We start from the raw sequence: 14,649 nt of genomic DNA on the forward strand, positions 1-14,649 counted from the left end.
TTTGTTTGTTTTCAGTCAGACTATAGGACTTTACATTTATTTTGCCCCTCCCTCTCTTGACTCCTTTAGTTGGAAATTGCTAAAACCGTCAGTTTGTGACCATGACTTCTTTTTTGTAAAGAAAGAAAGAGAGAAAGAAAGAGAAAAGAAAGAAAGAAAGAAAGAAAGAAAGAAAGAAAAAAAGAAAGAAAGAAAGACACACCAACCCTCATCTTTATTTCTTTGATCCATGTAACATTTCTTCAGGATTTTATTTAGGCAACTTTTTCTAGAGAGAGAGGAAGAGAGAGGGAGAGAAAGAGAGAGAGAGAGTTAGCTGAGGAGTTTGGCTAAAATTTAAACCTTTGCCTTTTGCGTTGTTAATTTCCAAGATATAATCTTGGAGGCCTGTAGCCCCTTTTCTTTTCTTTTTTTTTTTTTCTCTTTCCCTTATCCCTTTCCTTTCTTTTGATTATTGTTTGAGGTTTAGGGTGTTTACACCCCTCCCCCTTTCTATTGGTTTATCTCTTTTGTTTGAGTTTATTAGAGACTACATTTTTGTATGATTTCCTTTTTACTTTCATTTACTCTTGAATCGCATGCCCTTTCCCCTGCATGACTCCTAAATCTTCCAGTTCTTCTAGCAGGGGGTTTAAAAAACAACAACAAAAAAAGATCTAGAGATCTCCTATTTCTTTCAGGAATTTGTGCTTTTGTTTTTTGGCGTCTCTTCTCTCCCCTCTCTCTTTGCTTTCGTTACAGTGACTCATGACGGTTAACATTCTAGGTTACTGACACACACCGTAGCTCAGCAGTGTCCGACGGGTCTTTTTGCTTTCAGATCTCTGGGTCGGGGTCGGCGGCTGACCTCTTTAGCAAATCGGCCAGCCCGCTCGCCGCCTCCCGAGGGCGCTCGCAGGAGTACGACTCGGGCAATGACACGTCCTCGCCACCCTCCACGCAAACCAGCTCGGCCAGGTCTCAGGACCAAGAGAAGGGGAGCCCCGGTGGAGATCTGAGCAAGGGTCGGGACCTCAACTGCGGCAACACCTCTGATTCAGGGAATTCCTTCACCACCTCCTCCCCGCAGAACAAGGGGGCTGTCTTGGAGAATGTCTCTCCTGTCTGTAGGAACAGTGAGTCAAGGTCAGTGTGTTTGGGAGTGGGCTGCGCTTGCGTCTTAGCAGCACCTTTTCACTGTCTCATTATGGTGCCCTTTTCCTCCCAGGTGCCTTTAGTTGCAGGAGGCAGGACACTCCATTCAAATTAGCATATATAATATATGTATGTAGCGAAAACACACACATGCATGTGATCCAGGGGCTCAAAATTTGCTACTGTGTCTTTACATTTTGAATTACAACGCTCGGCTCTGCTCCCACACTCTGGTGGCTTCTCAAGCAGACCCTCCCTGAGCTTTGATAAATATGCTAAATACCTGTCTCTCTGGCCAGCAAAGAGAAGAATACCTCCACCCTATTCCCTCAAAAATCTGAGCAAAAACACCCAGTCTGAGACTATTGGCTCTCCTTGGCCCACCTTAGGTCATTAGTGCCTCCTCAAACCAGTCTCTGGCAGAGTAAACAGTGAGCTATAGGCTAGAGCCTCTGCAGGAAAGGCTGATTCACTCATAGCATTGAGGGAGGGATCCAATCTAGTCTAACATTAACTTCATTTAAGTCACTGCCGGGTAAAAATATACCATTACACTGGCCAGAATAAAAAAAAAAAAATTCACACCAAGAAAAACCTTGCATATATATGATTCACTGATTATTTATTTTTCCAGATGCTTTTCATGTGTATGCGCATGTGTGCGGGCATGTGTCCTCCAGAAGAGCAGCCGGTGCTCTCAACCACTGAGCCATGTCTTCAGCCCCTCAGACTCTAGAAAATTATTTGGCTCTTAAAAATAAATAAAGGAAGATTATGGTATCAATGTATACAAAAGAAACATATGTGCACGTGCACACTCAGACTCCAGTTATGCGAACTTGTGGAAAATATGGAATTTTTTGTATGAAATACTGGTTTGCATAGACCAGGAGAGGGAAGGTGACTGTTAGAACATGGTATTTTTAGGGCCATGAAACTATAACACACGCTACAATCATGAGGAGTTAACACCCAGGGGTTCACCCCAAGTCACAGGATAACTATAACACCAGTGGACCATGTGGGCTTTGGATACTAATGTAAGATACTGGCTCCTCAGGCCTGACACATGGACCCTTTGGGTGAGGGATGTTGGGTACGGGGGACGAGGCCCTGGAGGCCAGGCTGAGATTTATAGCCCTCCAAAATAGTTTATTCTTGACAACACACCCAGCTGCTGCTATGAAGTTCAGGTGGAGGTTGTTTTGTTGGGTGCTGTGCCTGGTACCCTGTTCTTCCTTCAGGGAACACAGTTTCCTATTTGTTCACGAGCCCATGACAGTCCTATCACTTCCAGTGACAGTTCTGTCCCCTCGTCACCAACTGCTCTGATGCTCAAGCAATTGCAGCCAGTGGCCGCTGGGGAGATTGTTCAGTGGAAACGTCAGGTGGGCTCCTAGGCCTGTCTGTAACTCTGTCCTCGAAGGCAGAGCCGAGGGACCTGGAGCAAGCTGCCTGGTGAGACTCAGCCTATCACTAAGCTCAGGATTTAACTGAGAGAGACTCTGCCTCAAAGAAGAAAGGGACGTGGCGAGGAGTTCTCTGGCATTGGCTAGCACCCACACGTACACACAACCATATTCATACACATGCCCGCACACATGCGCACACACATGAAAAGCATCTGGAAAAATAAATAATCAGTGAATCACAGCGTAACGCTAAATGCTAGATGTGCTCCCGCAGGAGTAGCTGTTTCAGTTTACTGGCTACTTAATCTGCACCATACATTCAGTTACTGATGCCTCGGCTTCTTACCAGACACACCCTCAACGCCAGCACTCAGCTTAGTGAAGATGGCGGCCCCTGTCCCGAGTTTATAATTCACTAGGCAGATCCCCGAGTAGGGAAAGTTGGCTACACCCTCTGCCCGGAGAAACACTGGTGCTCTTCTCCTGCTGGGGCTTCAAGTCCACCTTTGTTCTAAGTGGTTACGATTTCCAAAGGATGGCCACATGCTGCTCACCTGTGGAAGCAGCTTTTTCAAGGACACAGGACTACATCTCTAACGTAAGAGCTGCCGAGCTTCAGTGTGGACAAACAGCTTGGGGCTGTGTGGAGCTTGGCCTCTGGTTTGCCTTCTCTGGGACATCCGTGTTTTCAGCTCCTGCCGATCCCTGCCTGGGAGCTGGACTTGGGTCAATGCAAAGGTCCAAGCTCTCCAAGAGCAGACAGTGATGGTCCCATATGGCAGAGGAAGGTTGCCATGGAGCGACTGGAACACTAAAGGGCTGTCATTTGGAGGAGTAAAGAGAAAGGAAAGTAATACTACTACTACTACTACTACTACTACTACTACTACTACTACTACTAATAATAATAATAATAATAATAGTAAATTTTAAAGCCATTAACATCTATTGAGCCAGATAGCATGCTAAACACTGTTAAAAATGCCTCCCATTAACAGATTTCCTCAGTTCCTATTAATGTCTCCACAAATATATACATACATACATACATACATACATATATGTATATGTATGTATGTGTATATATATCATAACCTTTTTGTGAAGCCGTGAAATTGAGGCATAGACCCGCAGACTTAAATTCAGTTAATAAGCAACGGTAGTGGCATTCAAATGCAGACCCGTCCCTAAAACTAGATTCCAAGTCCAAGAGATATATAGCCGTTACCTGATTAATTTGATACACATAGACAGCCCAATTAAATAATTTAGAAGCAGCCCTTTACTGTGGAAAGTAAATGATGGTAAAATCATGGCTATTTATGCTCTGCCAGCTCTGAACACAGGGCCCAATAAATATGGCCTAAGTGGAAGAGATAAGAGCTCCGGAAACCAAGGGCACCACAGACGCAGAGGGGAAGGGACTGGTACACGGGTGTGCCGCCAGACAGATCCAAGTTTGGAACTCTGAGTGACCTTGAGTGAGTCACTAGTCTTCCTGAGCCACCTCAGTAACTCGGTCATAAAAGGAGGTCCAGATATGCAGCTATTGGGAGGGTTAAAAGAAATGACGATTCTGACGTAGGGGATGACTTAAGGTGGCACTTGACATGTGTGGAGGGTCTCCAAGGAGATCAATATCCAGGGCAAATGACACGTGGGATTGTGGGACAGAAGGAACCATGTAGAAATGGGAGGAGGGCTAGGCAGGAGAAACCATGGCAAACACAGCAATATCTCAACCCAGACTGGCGGTAGAGAGAATGTCCTCAAAGCTTTTCAGGTCAAACCAGGACCACGTGTAAAGGCTAGGTGACAAGGACAGAGGAGTCTGTATGCCAACACGTCCTAAGATCTGGAGACAAAGAACAGAAGAGGGTGTTTGGCTTAGGAGGGAACAGCCTGTTATGACCAAGAGCCAAGACAAGAGGTAAACAGAGGTCTTCGTGAATCTAGAAACCTCTATCAATGCAATTGGAAGCTGACTCTTGAACCTGACTCCCATTCATCCTGAAATGAGCATGCCTGCATGAGGACCTCAGAGGGAGTTCAGTACATCCCTAGACAAGAGAGACTTTAAGGCAAAGACCCCCACCACCACCCCTTGTCTGATTATGAACAAGACTCCATCTATCTAGTTTGGGATCTCTCAATCGCTCCATCTGCAAGATGCACTACATCAAAGTTACCCAAACTTAAGCTAACCACAGGTCACTTTCTTAATATATATATATATATATATATATATATATATATATATATATATATATATATATATATTTACTCACACTGGTTCATTTATTAAAGTCATAGCACGCCTTTTCTGTATTGAAATGTGAATCACTTTTTGAAACACTAAAGCTCCTATATAGAAAGCTCCGCTGGTACTATGATTAAGACAGTGTCTTTAACTACTGTCAGTTATAGTTCCCTGTTCAAGGCCCTGACCCCAGGACCTGTTCCTTTAGCTTGGGGAGATTACAAAGTGTTAGAGAGGTGTTGAAAACCTGAGCACCCAGCCAGGGCTTTCTCATTCGTGCAGAAGGAATTCCTGCAGAATGGACAAGGACCAGAAAGGGGGAGTTGGATCTCTCACCACATGCTTTGATGTTATTTAATTAACTCTGTGCCCATGAGGGCTTCCTGGGACGCTCTGAAGCCGCCCCTTTGGTGTTGTATGTGTCCCTTACCTGAGGGAGGCTGAATTAGACTAGATACCCATCTACTTGTGGAGTCTTTTCTCTCTCTGCTCTTCTAAATTCTGACACCTGGCAGGTTATCCCTGAAAGGACAGGACAGCGGGGTCGTTGAAAGAGGAATGGAGGATACTGCGGCCTGGGCAGATGTGGAAGAAGGGGTGTCAGGTCAAGGTGTCCCCAGAGTAAAGGTGGCTGGGTAACAACAGGTGGTTTTTCTTCCTGCAGAGGATTTCAGTCTCCATGTCTCCAGTGTGCAGAGGTGAAGAAGTCTAGTTTGGTCCCATCCACAGCCCGGAGCTCCCCCATCAAAGAGTGCTCCCGCAGCTCCTCCTACACCAGCACTCGATCCTCCAGTCCCTCATCCAGGTCCCCAAACCCCAGAGCCTCCCCCAGGTACACCCGGAGCCGGTCCACCTCCTCTGAACAAAGGTGAGTGTGTCTGACATATGACCCACTGGATGTGCTTAGGCAGGGAGTTTGGGTAACTAGCAATGCCCATCCCCCCAGCCCCACCACACTGGGAAGAGGAGTGAGATTTGACTTTGAATACAAGCTCTGGCCATTACTGCTGGTTAAGACAGACAGCATCTCTGAGACTGTGCTTCCTTGTGTGGCAAATAAAAAGAATATGAACGCTTGGCTAAGGGGCCCCATGGCTCCTCCCTGGGGTGGAAGCACTTAGAACACAAGGAACATTCATTGTTATTGTTTCTGTTGGCAAGAGGAGGAGTTGAGCATCAATTAACTCGAGCTGGAAGAAAAAGTAACCAACACCATCCTTCAAATAAAATGTGTTTACTTAGTTGCCTTAACTCTGTGGAGTAGCGTTTGTGCTGGGCTCAGCAGGCTGGCTCAGTTGTCAGCCCCCTCGTGTGTTTTTGACCAGATGGTGGGTTGGCTGGGGGCTGGGAATTGAAAGTCATCCAGTGATTAGTTGTCTCTGCACTGGGTTGCCTCTCATCAACCAGCAGGACTATCTGCTTCTACACATGGTAGTGACAAGAAGAGAGAGAGAAAAAGAGAGACAGACAGACAGACAGAGGGAGGAGATGGGGAGAAAGAGAGAGAGAGAGAGAGACAGAGAAAGAGACAGAGACAGAGAGACAGAGAGACGGAGAGACAGGGAGAGAGAAAACAAAGCAATGTACAAGACTTCCTTACTTCTCAGCTTGAAGTAACATTCCATTCTATTAGCCATAGTAAGTCACAAGACCCATCTAGAAGATTCTCCTTCTGGATGGGAGGAGTTGGAAAGTTACATTTGGGGGGGGGGGGGTTGTGCAAGAGAGAAAGAGAGGGAGAAGAACTGCAGCTGTTTCTATATTCTCACCCTGGAATACAACAGTCATTGGTGTTACTTGGTTACCATATATGGAATAACTGTCATGGACCATACAGACAGAAGATCTCAGGAACTGGAACATCCCCATGGAACACAACCCCCATGCCTCCTTGATCCCAGCTTCCCTCTTCAAAAAGAAACTCCCAACAGCAAGCTGGCTGTTCCTCTTCCACAACTGTATAATCGAAGCACAGTTGCTTCCTTGGTTATTTCAAAACCGATACTCGAATTCTTTTCTCCCGTAAGACTTCTCAGTGCACAGGGGAAGAGCAAGCCGGCAGGACACTTTTTCAGGGGCTACATCAGTATTCGAGAGGAATGAGTCATTTCTTCCTCTATGGTGTTTCCTAAGAGTGGGACCATCAGTATCTAGAGAGGTAGAGCATGGACAACGGGATTAGGAACTGAGATGCATCATGAAGAGCTACCCTTCCTCTCCTGTCCACAGAAGATATTCTCAGTGGATTCCAGTAGCCAACCCTTGGATCAGTGCCAAACCCTGTAACAACATTGCTCATCTCCTTTTGTAACTAAGCACCTGTCTTGCACTGTGATGGGAATATTTTCATTTTGAGGTATCTTGGCCAAATTAACACAGTTCTGTTCTCCCTCAGTTACCCGGAGACCCCTGCTCTTACCATGGTCTCAGCACACTTTGCGTCCAATTGTTTTCTTTCTTATTGAATGGGGGATGTTTATCCCTCTTCTTAGGGCAAGCATATGCCCACAGCTTTCTGACATGTGGGAATTACTAGTGTGGTTGCTCATTCTTGTGAACCATTAGTAAGTAGGGATTGCTTGCAACAAGCAGTGGTGGTAGATGTGATCACAAGAAGGCTACTTAGTATCAGGCAAGTAGTCCATACAGTGTGGATATTCTACACAAAGCTATTTTCTAGACAGGGTGAAACAGGGCCGCCATGCTAACCCTGCTCCTCAGAATGATCTAAAATGTAAAACTTGTGACTTGATTGTTTCTAGAATCTTCCACTTTATTTCCCCCCCCCAACCATTCATAAAGCCATAGAAAAAAAGCAAGACCATGGGTAAGAGAGGAAGAACTAAGCTCTTGGATTCATGTGTCCACTGGCTGTGTGACCCTGGTCACATTACATCACCTCCCTGTGTCTTTGTTTCTCCATCCATAATACAAAATTAATAATAATTATCAAGTGAGATGCATGCATTTTCAGTTCAATGCCTGGCACACACACATAATAAAATGTATAACAGTCTCATAATGTTTACACTGTACTAGCTAATTAGATGTGTGTGTGTGTGTGTGTGTGTGTGTGTGTGTGTGTGTGTGCTGATTTACTCTTAGATTTTACAACCAACTTTGTAGGGCTGGTACTATTACCCCATTTTGCAGACGAGAAAAAGGAAACCCAGAGTACCAAAATCACCTACCAAAGATCACACAGATAAAAAGTGGCCAGGACAATAAGCATTCACCAAATAACAGGGTGTGGTTTGTATTATTATCAACTACTCAAAAAGGAGGAGATTCCATTCTCTGGTTAAGGGACAGGTGCCTTTATGAGACTTGCACAAAGAAGAAGAGCGCCACCTGGGGACCAGGTGCAGAGAGCCTTAGCACAACCCCAACACACACCTGTAGGCTACAGGCTCTTTAGGGGCTCTTCTGTCTTCCCCAGGTCCTACTCTCGTTCTCCCAGCTATTCGTCCAAGTCTGGCAAGAGGAGCCCACCTAGCAGAAGCTCCAGGTCTCGTAGAAGTCCCAGCTACTCCCGCTACAGCCCCAGCAGGTATCACTCTATCCCCCGGAGGGGATTCTTGCCATCCTTTTTGTCCAATCGGGAATGGCCTCGATACGCCCTTTATTCTCCTGGTCTTTCACATCCGGGTGCTCGGTTTCCTTGCTTGACTTGTATCCTCTTGCCCCTGTATTCACAGCCCCAGTTCTTGCCCATCCCAGGACCTTCTGATATGTTCCTCCTCGCCCATCAATATGTGTGCCTCTGCCAAGGGACAAACACACGCGTGCACGCACGCGTACACAGAGGCCGCCACTCTGGCTCGTGCCCGGCTCACCCCTATGATGCTCATGGAAGCAGATTCTTCCCAGAGTGGGCCATCTTCCCTTCTCTGTCTCCTTTGGGGCCCCTGGCAAAGCCCAGCCTCAGTGGACATAGCTAAGAGTCTCACACAGCACGCACTTGTAGAAAAGCCAGCCCAGCCCTAGTTACCTAGTAACGCCCCCCACCCCTGCACCCCTCCAGGGAACGGGACCCAAAGTATGGTGAGAAGGAACCACAGCCCCGAGAACGTGCGCGCAGGAGGCGACGTTCCTATTCACCTATGAGGAAGCGTCGGAGAGACTCCCCAAGTCACTTGGAGGCTCGGAGGATAACAAGGTGAGACCCAAGAGCAGGCATTGCCTGCTTCCAACCTTCTCCACTCTGTCCATATGGACGATGGCGCTGACTAAATCTTCTTTTGCCTCCCTGAAACTGGACTTAAGGATTTGGGGGCCTGGGGGCTCCAGAGTAGCGCTTCCAACACCTAAAATGATGATATTTGGTTCAAAGCCTTTCCTAGTGTGGAATCTTATCAAGCTTCCAAATTGCTAGGCCTGCAGTGGGGCAGGAATCTGGACAGCACGTGGACCAAGCTTGGCCTAGAGACTGGAGGGGGAGGACAATGAGCCAATTTGAGGAACAGTGTGTAGCCTAGGAGGTGTTCCCTCAGGGCAGGGCATTGGCCTGGTAGTGCAGCTTGACCTTGGTGGAGATAGTCCTAGACTCAGATGCCCAGTTAAAATTAAACCGTCCATGTTCATACCTTCAGATTATGCAAACGATGTTATTCAGATTTCCAAGGGCTCAAATAAAGCCGTGGTGAGTAAAAGATTTTGAGTTAAGACCCAGTTCCTGGGGGCACCTAGAGCCTTTCCTTCCCTTAGGCTGTTTGTCACCCACAAAACAAGGCATCACTCCCAAGAGTGTCACATGGAAGGGATGAAAGGGAACGAGAAGAGGTGACCTGGCTCTGTAAATTTAAACACGGGACACACCGTGTTCTATCATCATTGACTGAGTGGTCAGAAGAGGTGGAAGTGTGACCTGTGACAGCCAAGGTCTCTGAGGAGAAGGGCTGTTGGCAGAGAGAGAGAGAGAGAGAGAGAGAGAGAGAGAGAGAGAGAGAGAGAGAGAGAGAGAGAGAGAGAACTGAATTTCTTAGGCTGCGAAAGCTAGAGATTGGCTGGGTATTGCCCCTCCCCGAATAGGGTTATCTTTCCAGAAGTCTCCACTCATCCCAGAGACCAGCAGGGATCCTGGAAGCAACATTGTATCCTTCCTGGAGAGGACAATGGCCCAGAGTGATGGGTGCAGTTGCCTGCTCAAATAGCCCACTAGTGCTCTATTCCCAGCTTCTGGGCATCCAAGAGCATCGTGGTCGCTGGTCACCCATGTTGCCCGCTAACTGTAGGCATGATCACGGCTGTGCTTCGTTTTCTTAAAAACCAGTGCGTTCTTTTTCACAGCAACCCCCACACCCTTGTGCACTTGCTTTAAAAAAAAAAAAACGATATAGCACACAAAGTGGAAAACCAGCCTCTCCCACCTAGAAACAGGACCCACTAGGAATAGTAGGTTCTAGTAAAAATAAAAACTAGTAAAAAACAAAACTTCAATTAAAGTGGCAATGCAGAAACTGTTGCTAGCTGAGAACTCTGAGCCCATTTTCTTTTTAGTTTTAGTTTTCCTTTTTAAGTGACTTTATCACTTTTCTTTTGGAATAGAGCAGGATTAAGCAAGGCCTCTTCTTTACTCTTCTTTGGTCTCAGAACTAACAGAGGGAGCTAAAAATAAAAGTATGTTGTTTTGTTGAGGGTTGGTTGGTTTTTGTTTTTTGGGTTTTTGTTTGTTTGCTTGTTTGTTTCTGGTGTCCTTTTTCTAACTAAGACATTGGGGGATAGAAGGATATTGGTTTCCCTGGAACAGCAGCGGGGATCCCGGAGAGCAGAATGAACCCTCATGCTTCTTATCTCTGGTCTCTTACAGTGCCCGCAAACGTCCCATCCCCTATTACAGACCCAGCCCCTCCTCCTCCAGCAGCCTCAGCAGCACCTCCTCCTGGTACAGCAGCAGCAGCAGCCGCTCTGCCAGCCGCAGTTACTCCCGGAGCCGGAGCCCCAGTCGGAGCCGCAGCAGCCGGAGCCAGACCCGGAGCAGGACGCGGACCAGCCGCAGCTCCAGCTCCCGCAGCCTCAGCCTGGGCTCCCGGAGCCGCAGTCGGAACCGGAGCCTGAGCTACAGTTCAGCAGAAAGCTATGCCAGCACGAGGCGTTAAGCGAAGGCCCTCCGTGGAGCCAGCTGCCCTCCGGGAAGACCCCCTCTGTACTCTGCAGTCTCCTTTGCCACCTGACCTTCAGACGATCTCCCGGGTGACAGATACGGAATGCTCCTGGTTCCTGTCCTCCATGCTTCCTGGGGAGGTGGCACGGGAGACAGGGACTTCTATTCCTTTGCCAAGCTGCTAGGAGCCTCTCTCTCTACCAGCACCGTCCTGGGGCTCACCGGGGCAGATGGAGAGCGTCACCTGTGGAAAGCTGTGGTCCCATGACTCAAAAGTTTGGGCCTGGCCAACACATGGAGCCGGCTCTGTTCCAGTCACCCAGGGGCTCACAGGATATCTCCTAGAGGCCAGAGTTAATCCGTCCCTCCTACCCTCCTTCCTCCCTTTTTTTCTGTCTCATGGCTGCACAGTTTGGAACCAGTGTTGGGAAAAGAGGAGACCAAGGGTGGTTGAAATTCAAGATAAGAGCTCGGAGCTTTTACTTCCAGCTCCTGGGTCCTGCTCTGAGAGGTCAGACACGAGGGGGTGGGGGGAGGTGGATGTTAGTGCTGTTGGTGGCAGGTTTTGGGGAAGATTGGAAATGGGCTCTCTGGTTAGAAGCATAGCTGCAAAGAGGCAGGTCATCCGCCTTCCTATTACGTCAGCATCGTCAGGGAAGGAAGCCCAGCAGGTTCCAGCTTTGTGGAGGCCCTTAACACAGGGTCCTGTGACACCACTAAGGGGACATTAGAACAGCTCACATACCTTGGGCTACAGCCCTGCTTCCCAAGTTTGCCTCATCCCCAGAGGCTGGCACGAATTTGATTCCACGGGACCATCTGCAGAGCATTCTCAGTGCTGTGGCCAGCCGCCAGCCCCCCAGCGCCAGCCAGTCTGCCCTTGCCCTTCAGTTGGCGCCTGCCAGCCCCCTTCCACATTGCCCAGACTGCCACACCCTGGATTCTACCCATGGCAACCTGGCACCTGCTGTCCTACATGAAGACCACTCTTCTTGCCCCTCAGGAATGTTGCCAAGACAGGACACTGCATTGTAAAGCAGTGTTGTGGGGGAAAGACTCAGATACAGAAAGCCTGTAACAGAGGGACTTAATTGGACCCTATCTCCGGCTCTTGCTAGCTTCTGGGTCTGCAGTAGGCTTAGGGAAGCTCAATTACACTTAGGGAAGTACCACACTTAGGAAGGGTATAGTACCCTCCTGCCCAGGGCTGGCCAGCAAGGGTAAGCCGCCCTCTGATACATAAATGCCACCAGCTGCTTTGTCTGCAGAAGATATTGGGAACAGGAAGGCAAGAGAGATGGTCCTTAAAATAAACCCGTGGGCATCCCCTTCACCAGCTGCCTGGCTTTCCTGAGCCTTGTGGGTATTAAGTTTGTGATGACAACGGTTGAGCAGAGACAGGGCACATGGAGAAAGAGCTTCTCTCCCAGCATTGGATAGTTGCAAGGACAGAGCATTACTTACCTCTTCTTGCCTCAAGGAAAACATCTGAGGGGGCTGAGGTGGGAATTCCCATCATAAAAGCAGTGATTTCCCCCCCATGCCAATCTTTCCCAGCCTATTGTGGTGCCTGGAGATCCAGTGAGCACCAGGGAAGTTCTTCATCCATCAGGAGAGAAGTATCAGTACCCATATCATGGCTTCTGGCCCAGACCAAAACTCCACCAACAGAAACTCATGGCTTCCTATGCTGACACCACGGGAGGCCGATGGCAGGTGCCTGGCACAGGAGTAGGTGCCCCGAGAGGGCATGTGCAGCAACTGTAAATAACCCTTGTCCCCACCCAGGATGCCAACCAAGCCTCATCTTTTTCACAGAGACAAAGGCTTCCAGGAGCCACCAAACCCTCCTCAGCAGGACAGCTTATGAAGGCAAGAGAGCCTGCCCAGAAGATACGGACTGTCTTCATTCAACCCACTCTAGGGAGACCATTTTGCCTGGGGCTCCCAGCAAACTTTTTATTTATTAGATTTATTTATTTTTATTTATTTATTATTTATGTGATGAGTTCTCTCCCTCTCTCTCCCCTCACCATTAGCAGTATTTAATTATTTATTTATGTATTTATTCAGAGAGATTGCTGTACCTTAATACGCAGTCATGTGTGTATTTGGTGGGATCTTCTAAATTATTTGTGTATCATTTTTTTTTCTTTTAAATCCTGTTGCTATGGCTGCAGTGGGGGAGACCGGAGGCATCTTGGTCTTTTTCATGGATGCTCTAAGCCCTGAATATCCTGGGACTGACCCCGGATGTGTACCAGTCCCTAGGCTTATTTTTCAGCGTGGTGCCAGTGAGGTTTGGGCCTGTGCCTCAGCCCCGTGTCACGGAGATAACAGAAAGATGAAGTCAGCTACAGAGCTCACAATCCTCAGTTCAGGGCTGGAGCCAGACATTAGCATGTAAAGCTACACACATTTAAAAGAGCTGTGACGGCTCCTTGAATGATTGTCTAGAGTCAGAAGTGCCGTATTCTGGCCAGACAGCCTGTCTCCCGCGGCATGCATGATAGAACTGTTCCCTTGTGGTTGGGGAACCACGTGGGTAAGAATAGTTATACTAGCATGGCTCTCGGAGACAAAGTATCATTCTGATGATGTTTGCCTGATGCTCACACATCAGGAGAGAAAGGTAGGAATGGGCTAACCCAGGGAAGACACTGGGCTCAGGGATCCAATCCTTCCTATGAGCAGAACGGATTGGTTTCACGTAAGTTACAACCTACCTACTTCTCCTTCACTCCTAGCTCTTGAGATCAGAAAGTTTTCCTGCTTTGTCCGTTGTAGGCAAACACTGTTCTGTGAGGAGGGCACAGGTCACCCTGGGCGAAACCCACAATCCACGTCAAACCTCCTTTTGCTATGATAAGCAGCCGTTCCATTAGGGATAGCACAAAGTACTTCTTTGTGAAAATAAAATACAGAGGGGACAGCCAGATGTCCTCCCAAAATGTCACTTCTAAGCTCATGCTGAGATCTAAGACCTGGAGACCTTTCTCAGTCCTGCCTTCCTAACCGACTGGCAGTGACTTTCTGCCTGCTGGCTACAGAGAGCTCTTGCCCTTTCAGAAGTCATTCTCTGAGGCCTCTCGGGTGCCAGATTGCTCCGTCCAGTTGTGAATTCACTGGCACATCCCTGGCTCTTCCCAGCAGTGTGGTGGTCATGCTTTAATCCAAGCAAGGGTATATTCTTCCCTTGGGAATAGTTTTCACATGGTTGTTTAGAGACCTCTAAGGCTAGGTAGGATACACTACTCTTCTGCTTCTTCCTCCCCCTCCTTCTCCACCTCCCTCCTCCTCCTCCTCAATCTCTTTTCTCCTCACCCTTCTCCTCCCCCTCTTCCTCCTTCTCTTCCCCCTCTTCTCCCTCCTCCCCTCCCTCCTCCTTCATCTCTCATCCCCCATTCCCTTTCTTCTCTATAGCTTCTCTTTCCAAGCAAAGATAGAACTCTTTCCGAGACACTGATAAACTTGGTTAAGTAGAACCATTACACTCAGGTGTATCCACTCACTGTACCCTCATTATTTTCTGCTTCTAGGGAATAACACCACTTGCAAGTGGGTTGTAGCTGTGTCTGTTCAGAGGCTAGCACTCTGTGTCCCATAGGCTGTTCAGGGTGAAGGCTTATCCTGAACTACCAACATCCAAAGTGGTAGACATTTAGACTGAGATTAAGCAAGTTGCTGAAGCTCCTTGGCCTTCTGTTGTGGACGAGCTGTATGTGAGTGAAACCGGGCTA

The 14,649-nt window shown here is 48.0% G+C and overlaps 1 protein-coding gene across 1 annotated transcript in view; it reads left to right on the forward strand.

Annotated features, from left to right (window-relative positions):
* The window catches only part of SRRM4 (serine/arginine repetitive matrix 4), a gene marked incomplete at both ends in the record, with an annotated part of 150,324 nt that extends 139,420 nt beyond the window's left edge, over positions 1 to 10,904 (forward strand). The window contains 5 exons of the mRNA XM_080941386.1: positions 821 to 1,125; positions 5,471 to 5,674; positions 8,246 to 8,356; positions 8,831 to 8,965; positions 10,616 to 10,904. Of these exons, the coding sequence (XP_080797512.1) occupies positions 821 to 1,125; positions 5,471 to 5,674; positions 8,246 to 8,356; positions 8,831 to 8,965; positions 10,616 to 10,904 (1,044 nt within the window). The remainder of the gene's footprint in view (positions 1 to 820; positions 1,126 to 5,470; positions 5,675 to 8,245; positions 8,357 to 8,830; positions 8,966 to 10,615) is intronic.
* Positions 10,905 to 14,649: the final 3,745 nt, after the last annotated feature.

The sequence above is a fragment of the Micromys minutus genome (assembly GCF_963924665.1).
Source record: "Micromys minutus genome assembly, chromosome: 29".
Lineage (NCBI taxonomy): Eukaryota > Metazoa > Chordata > Mammalia > Rodentia > Muridae > Micromys > Micromys minutus.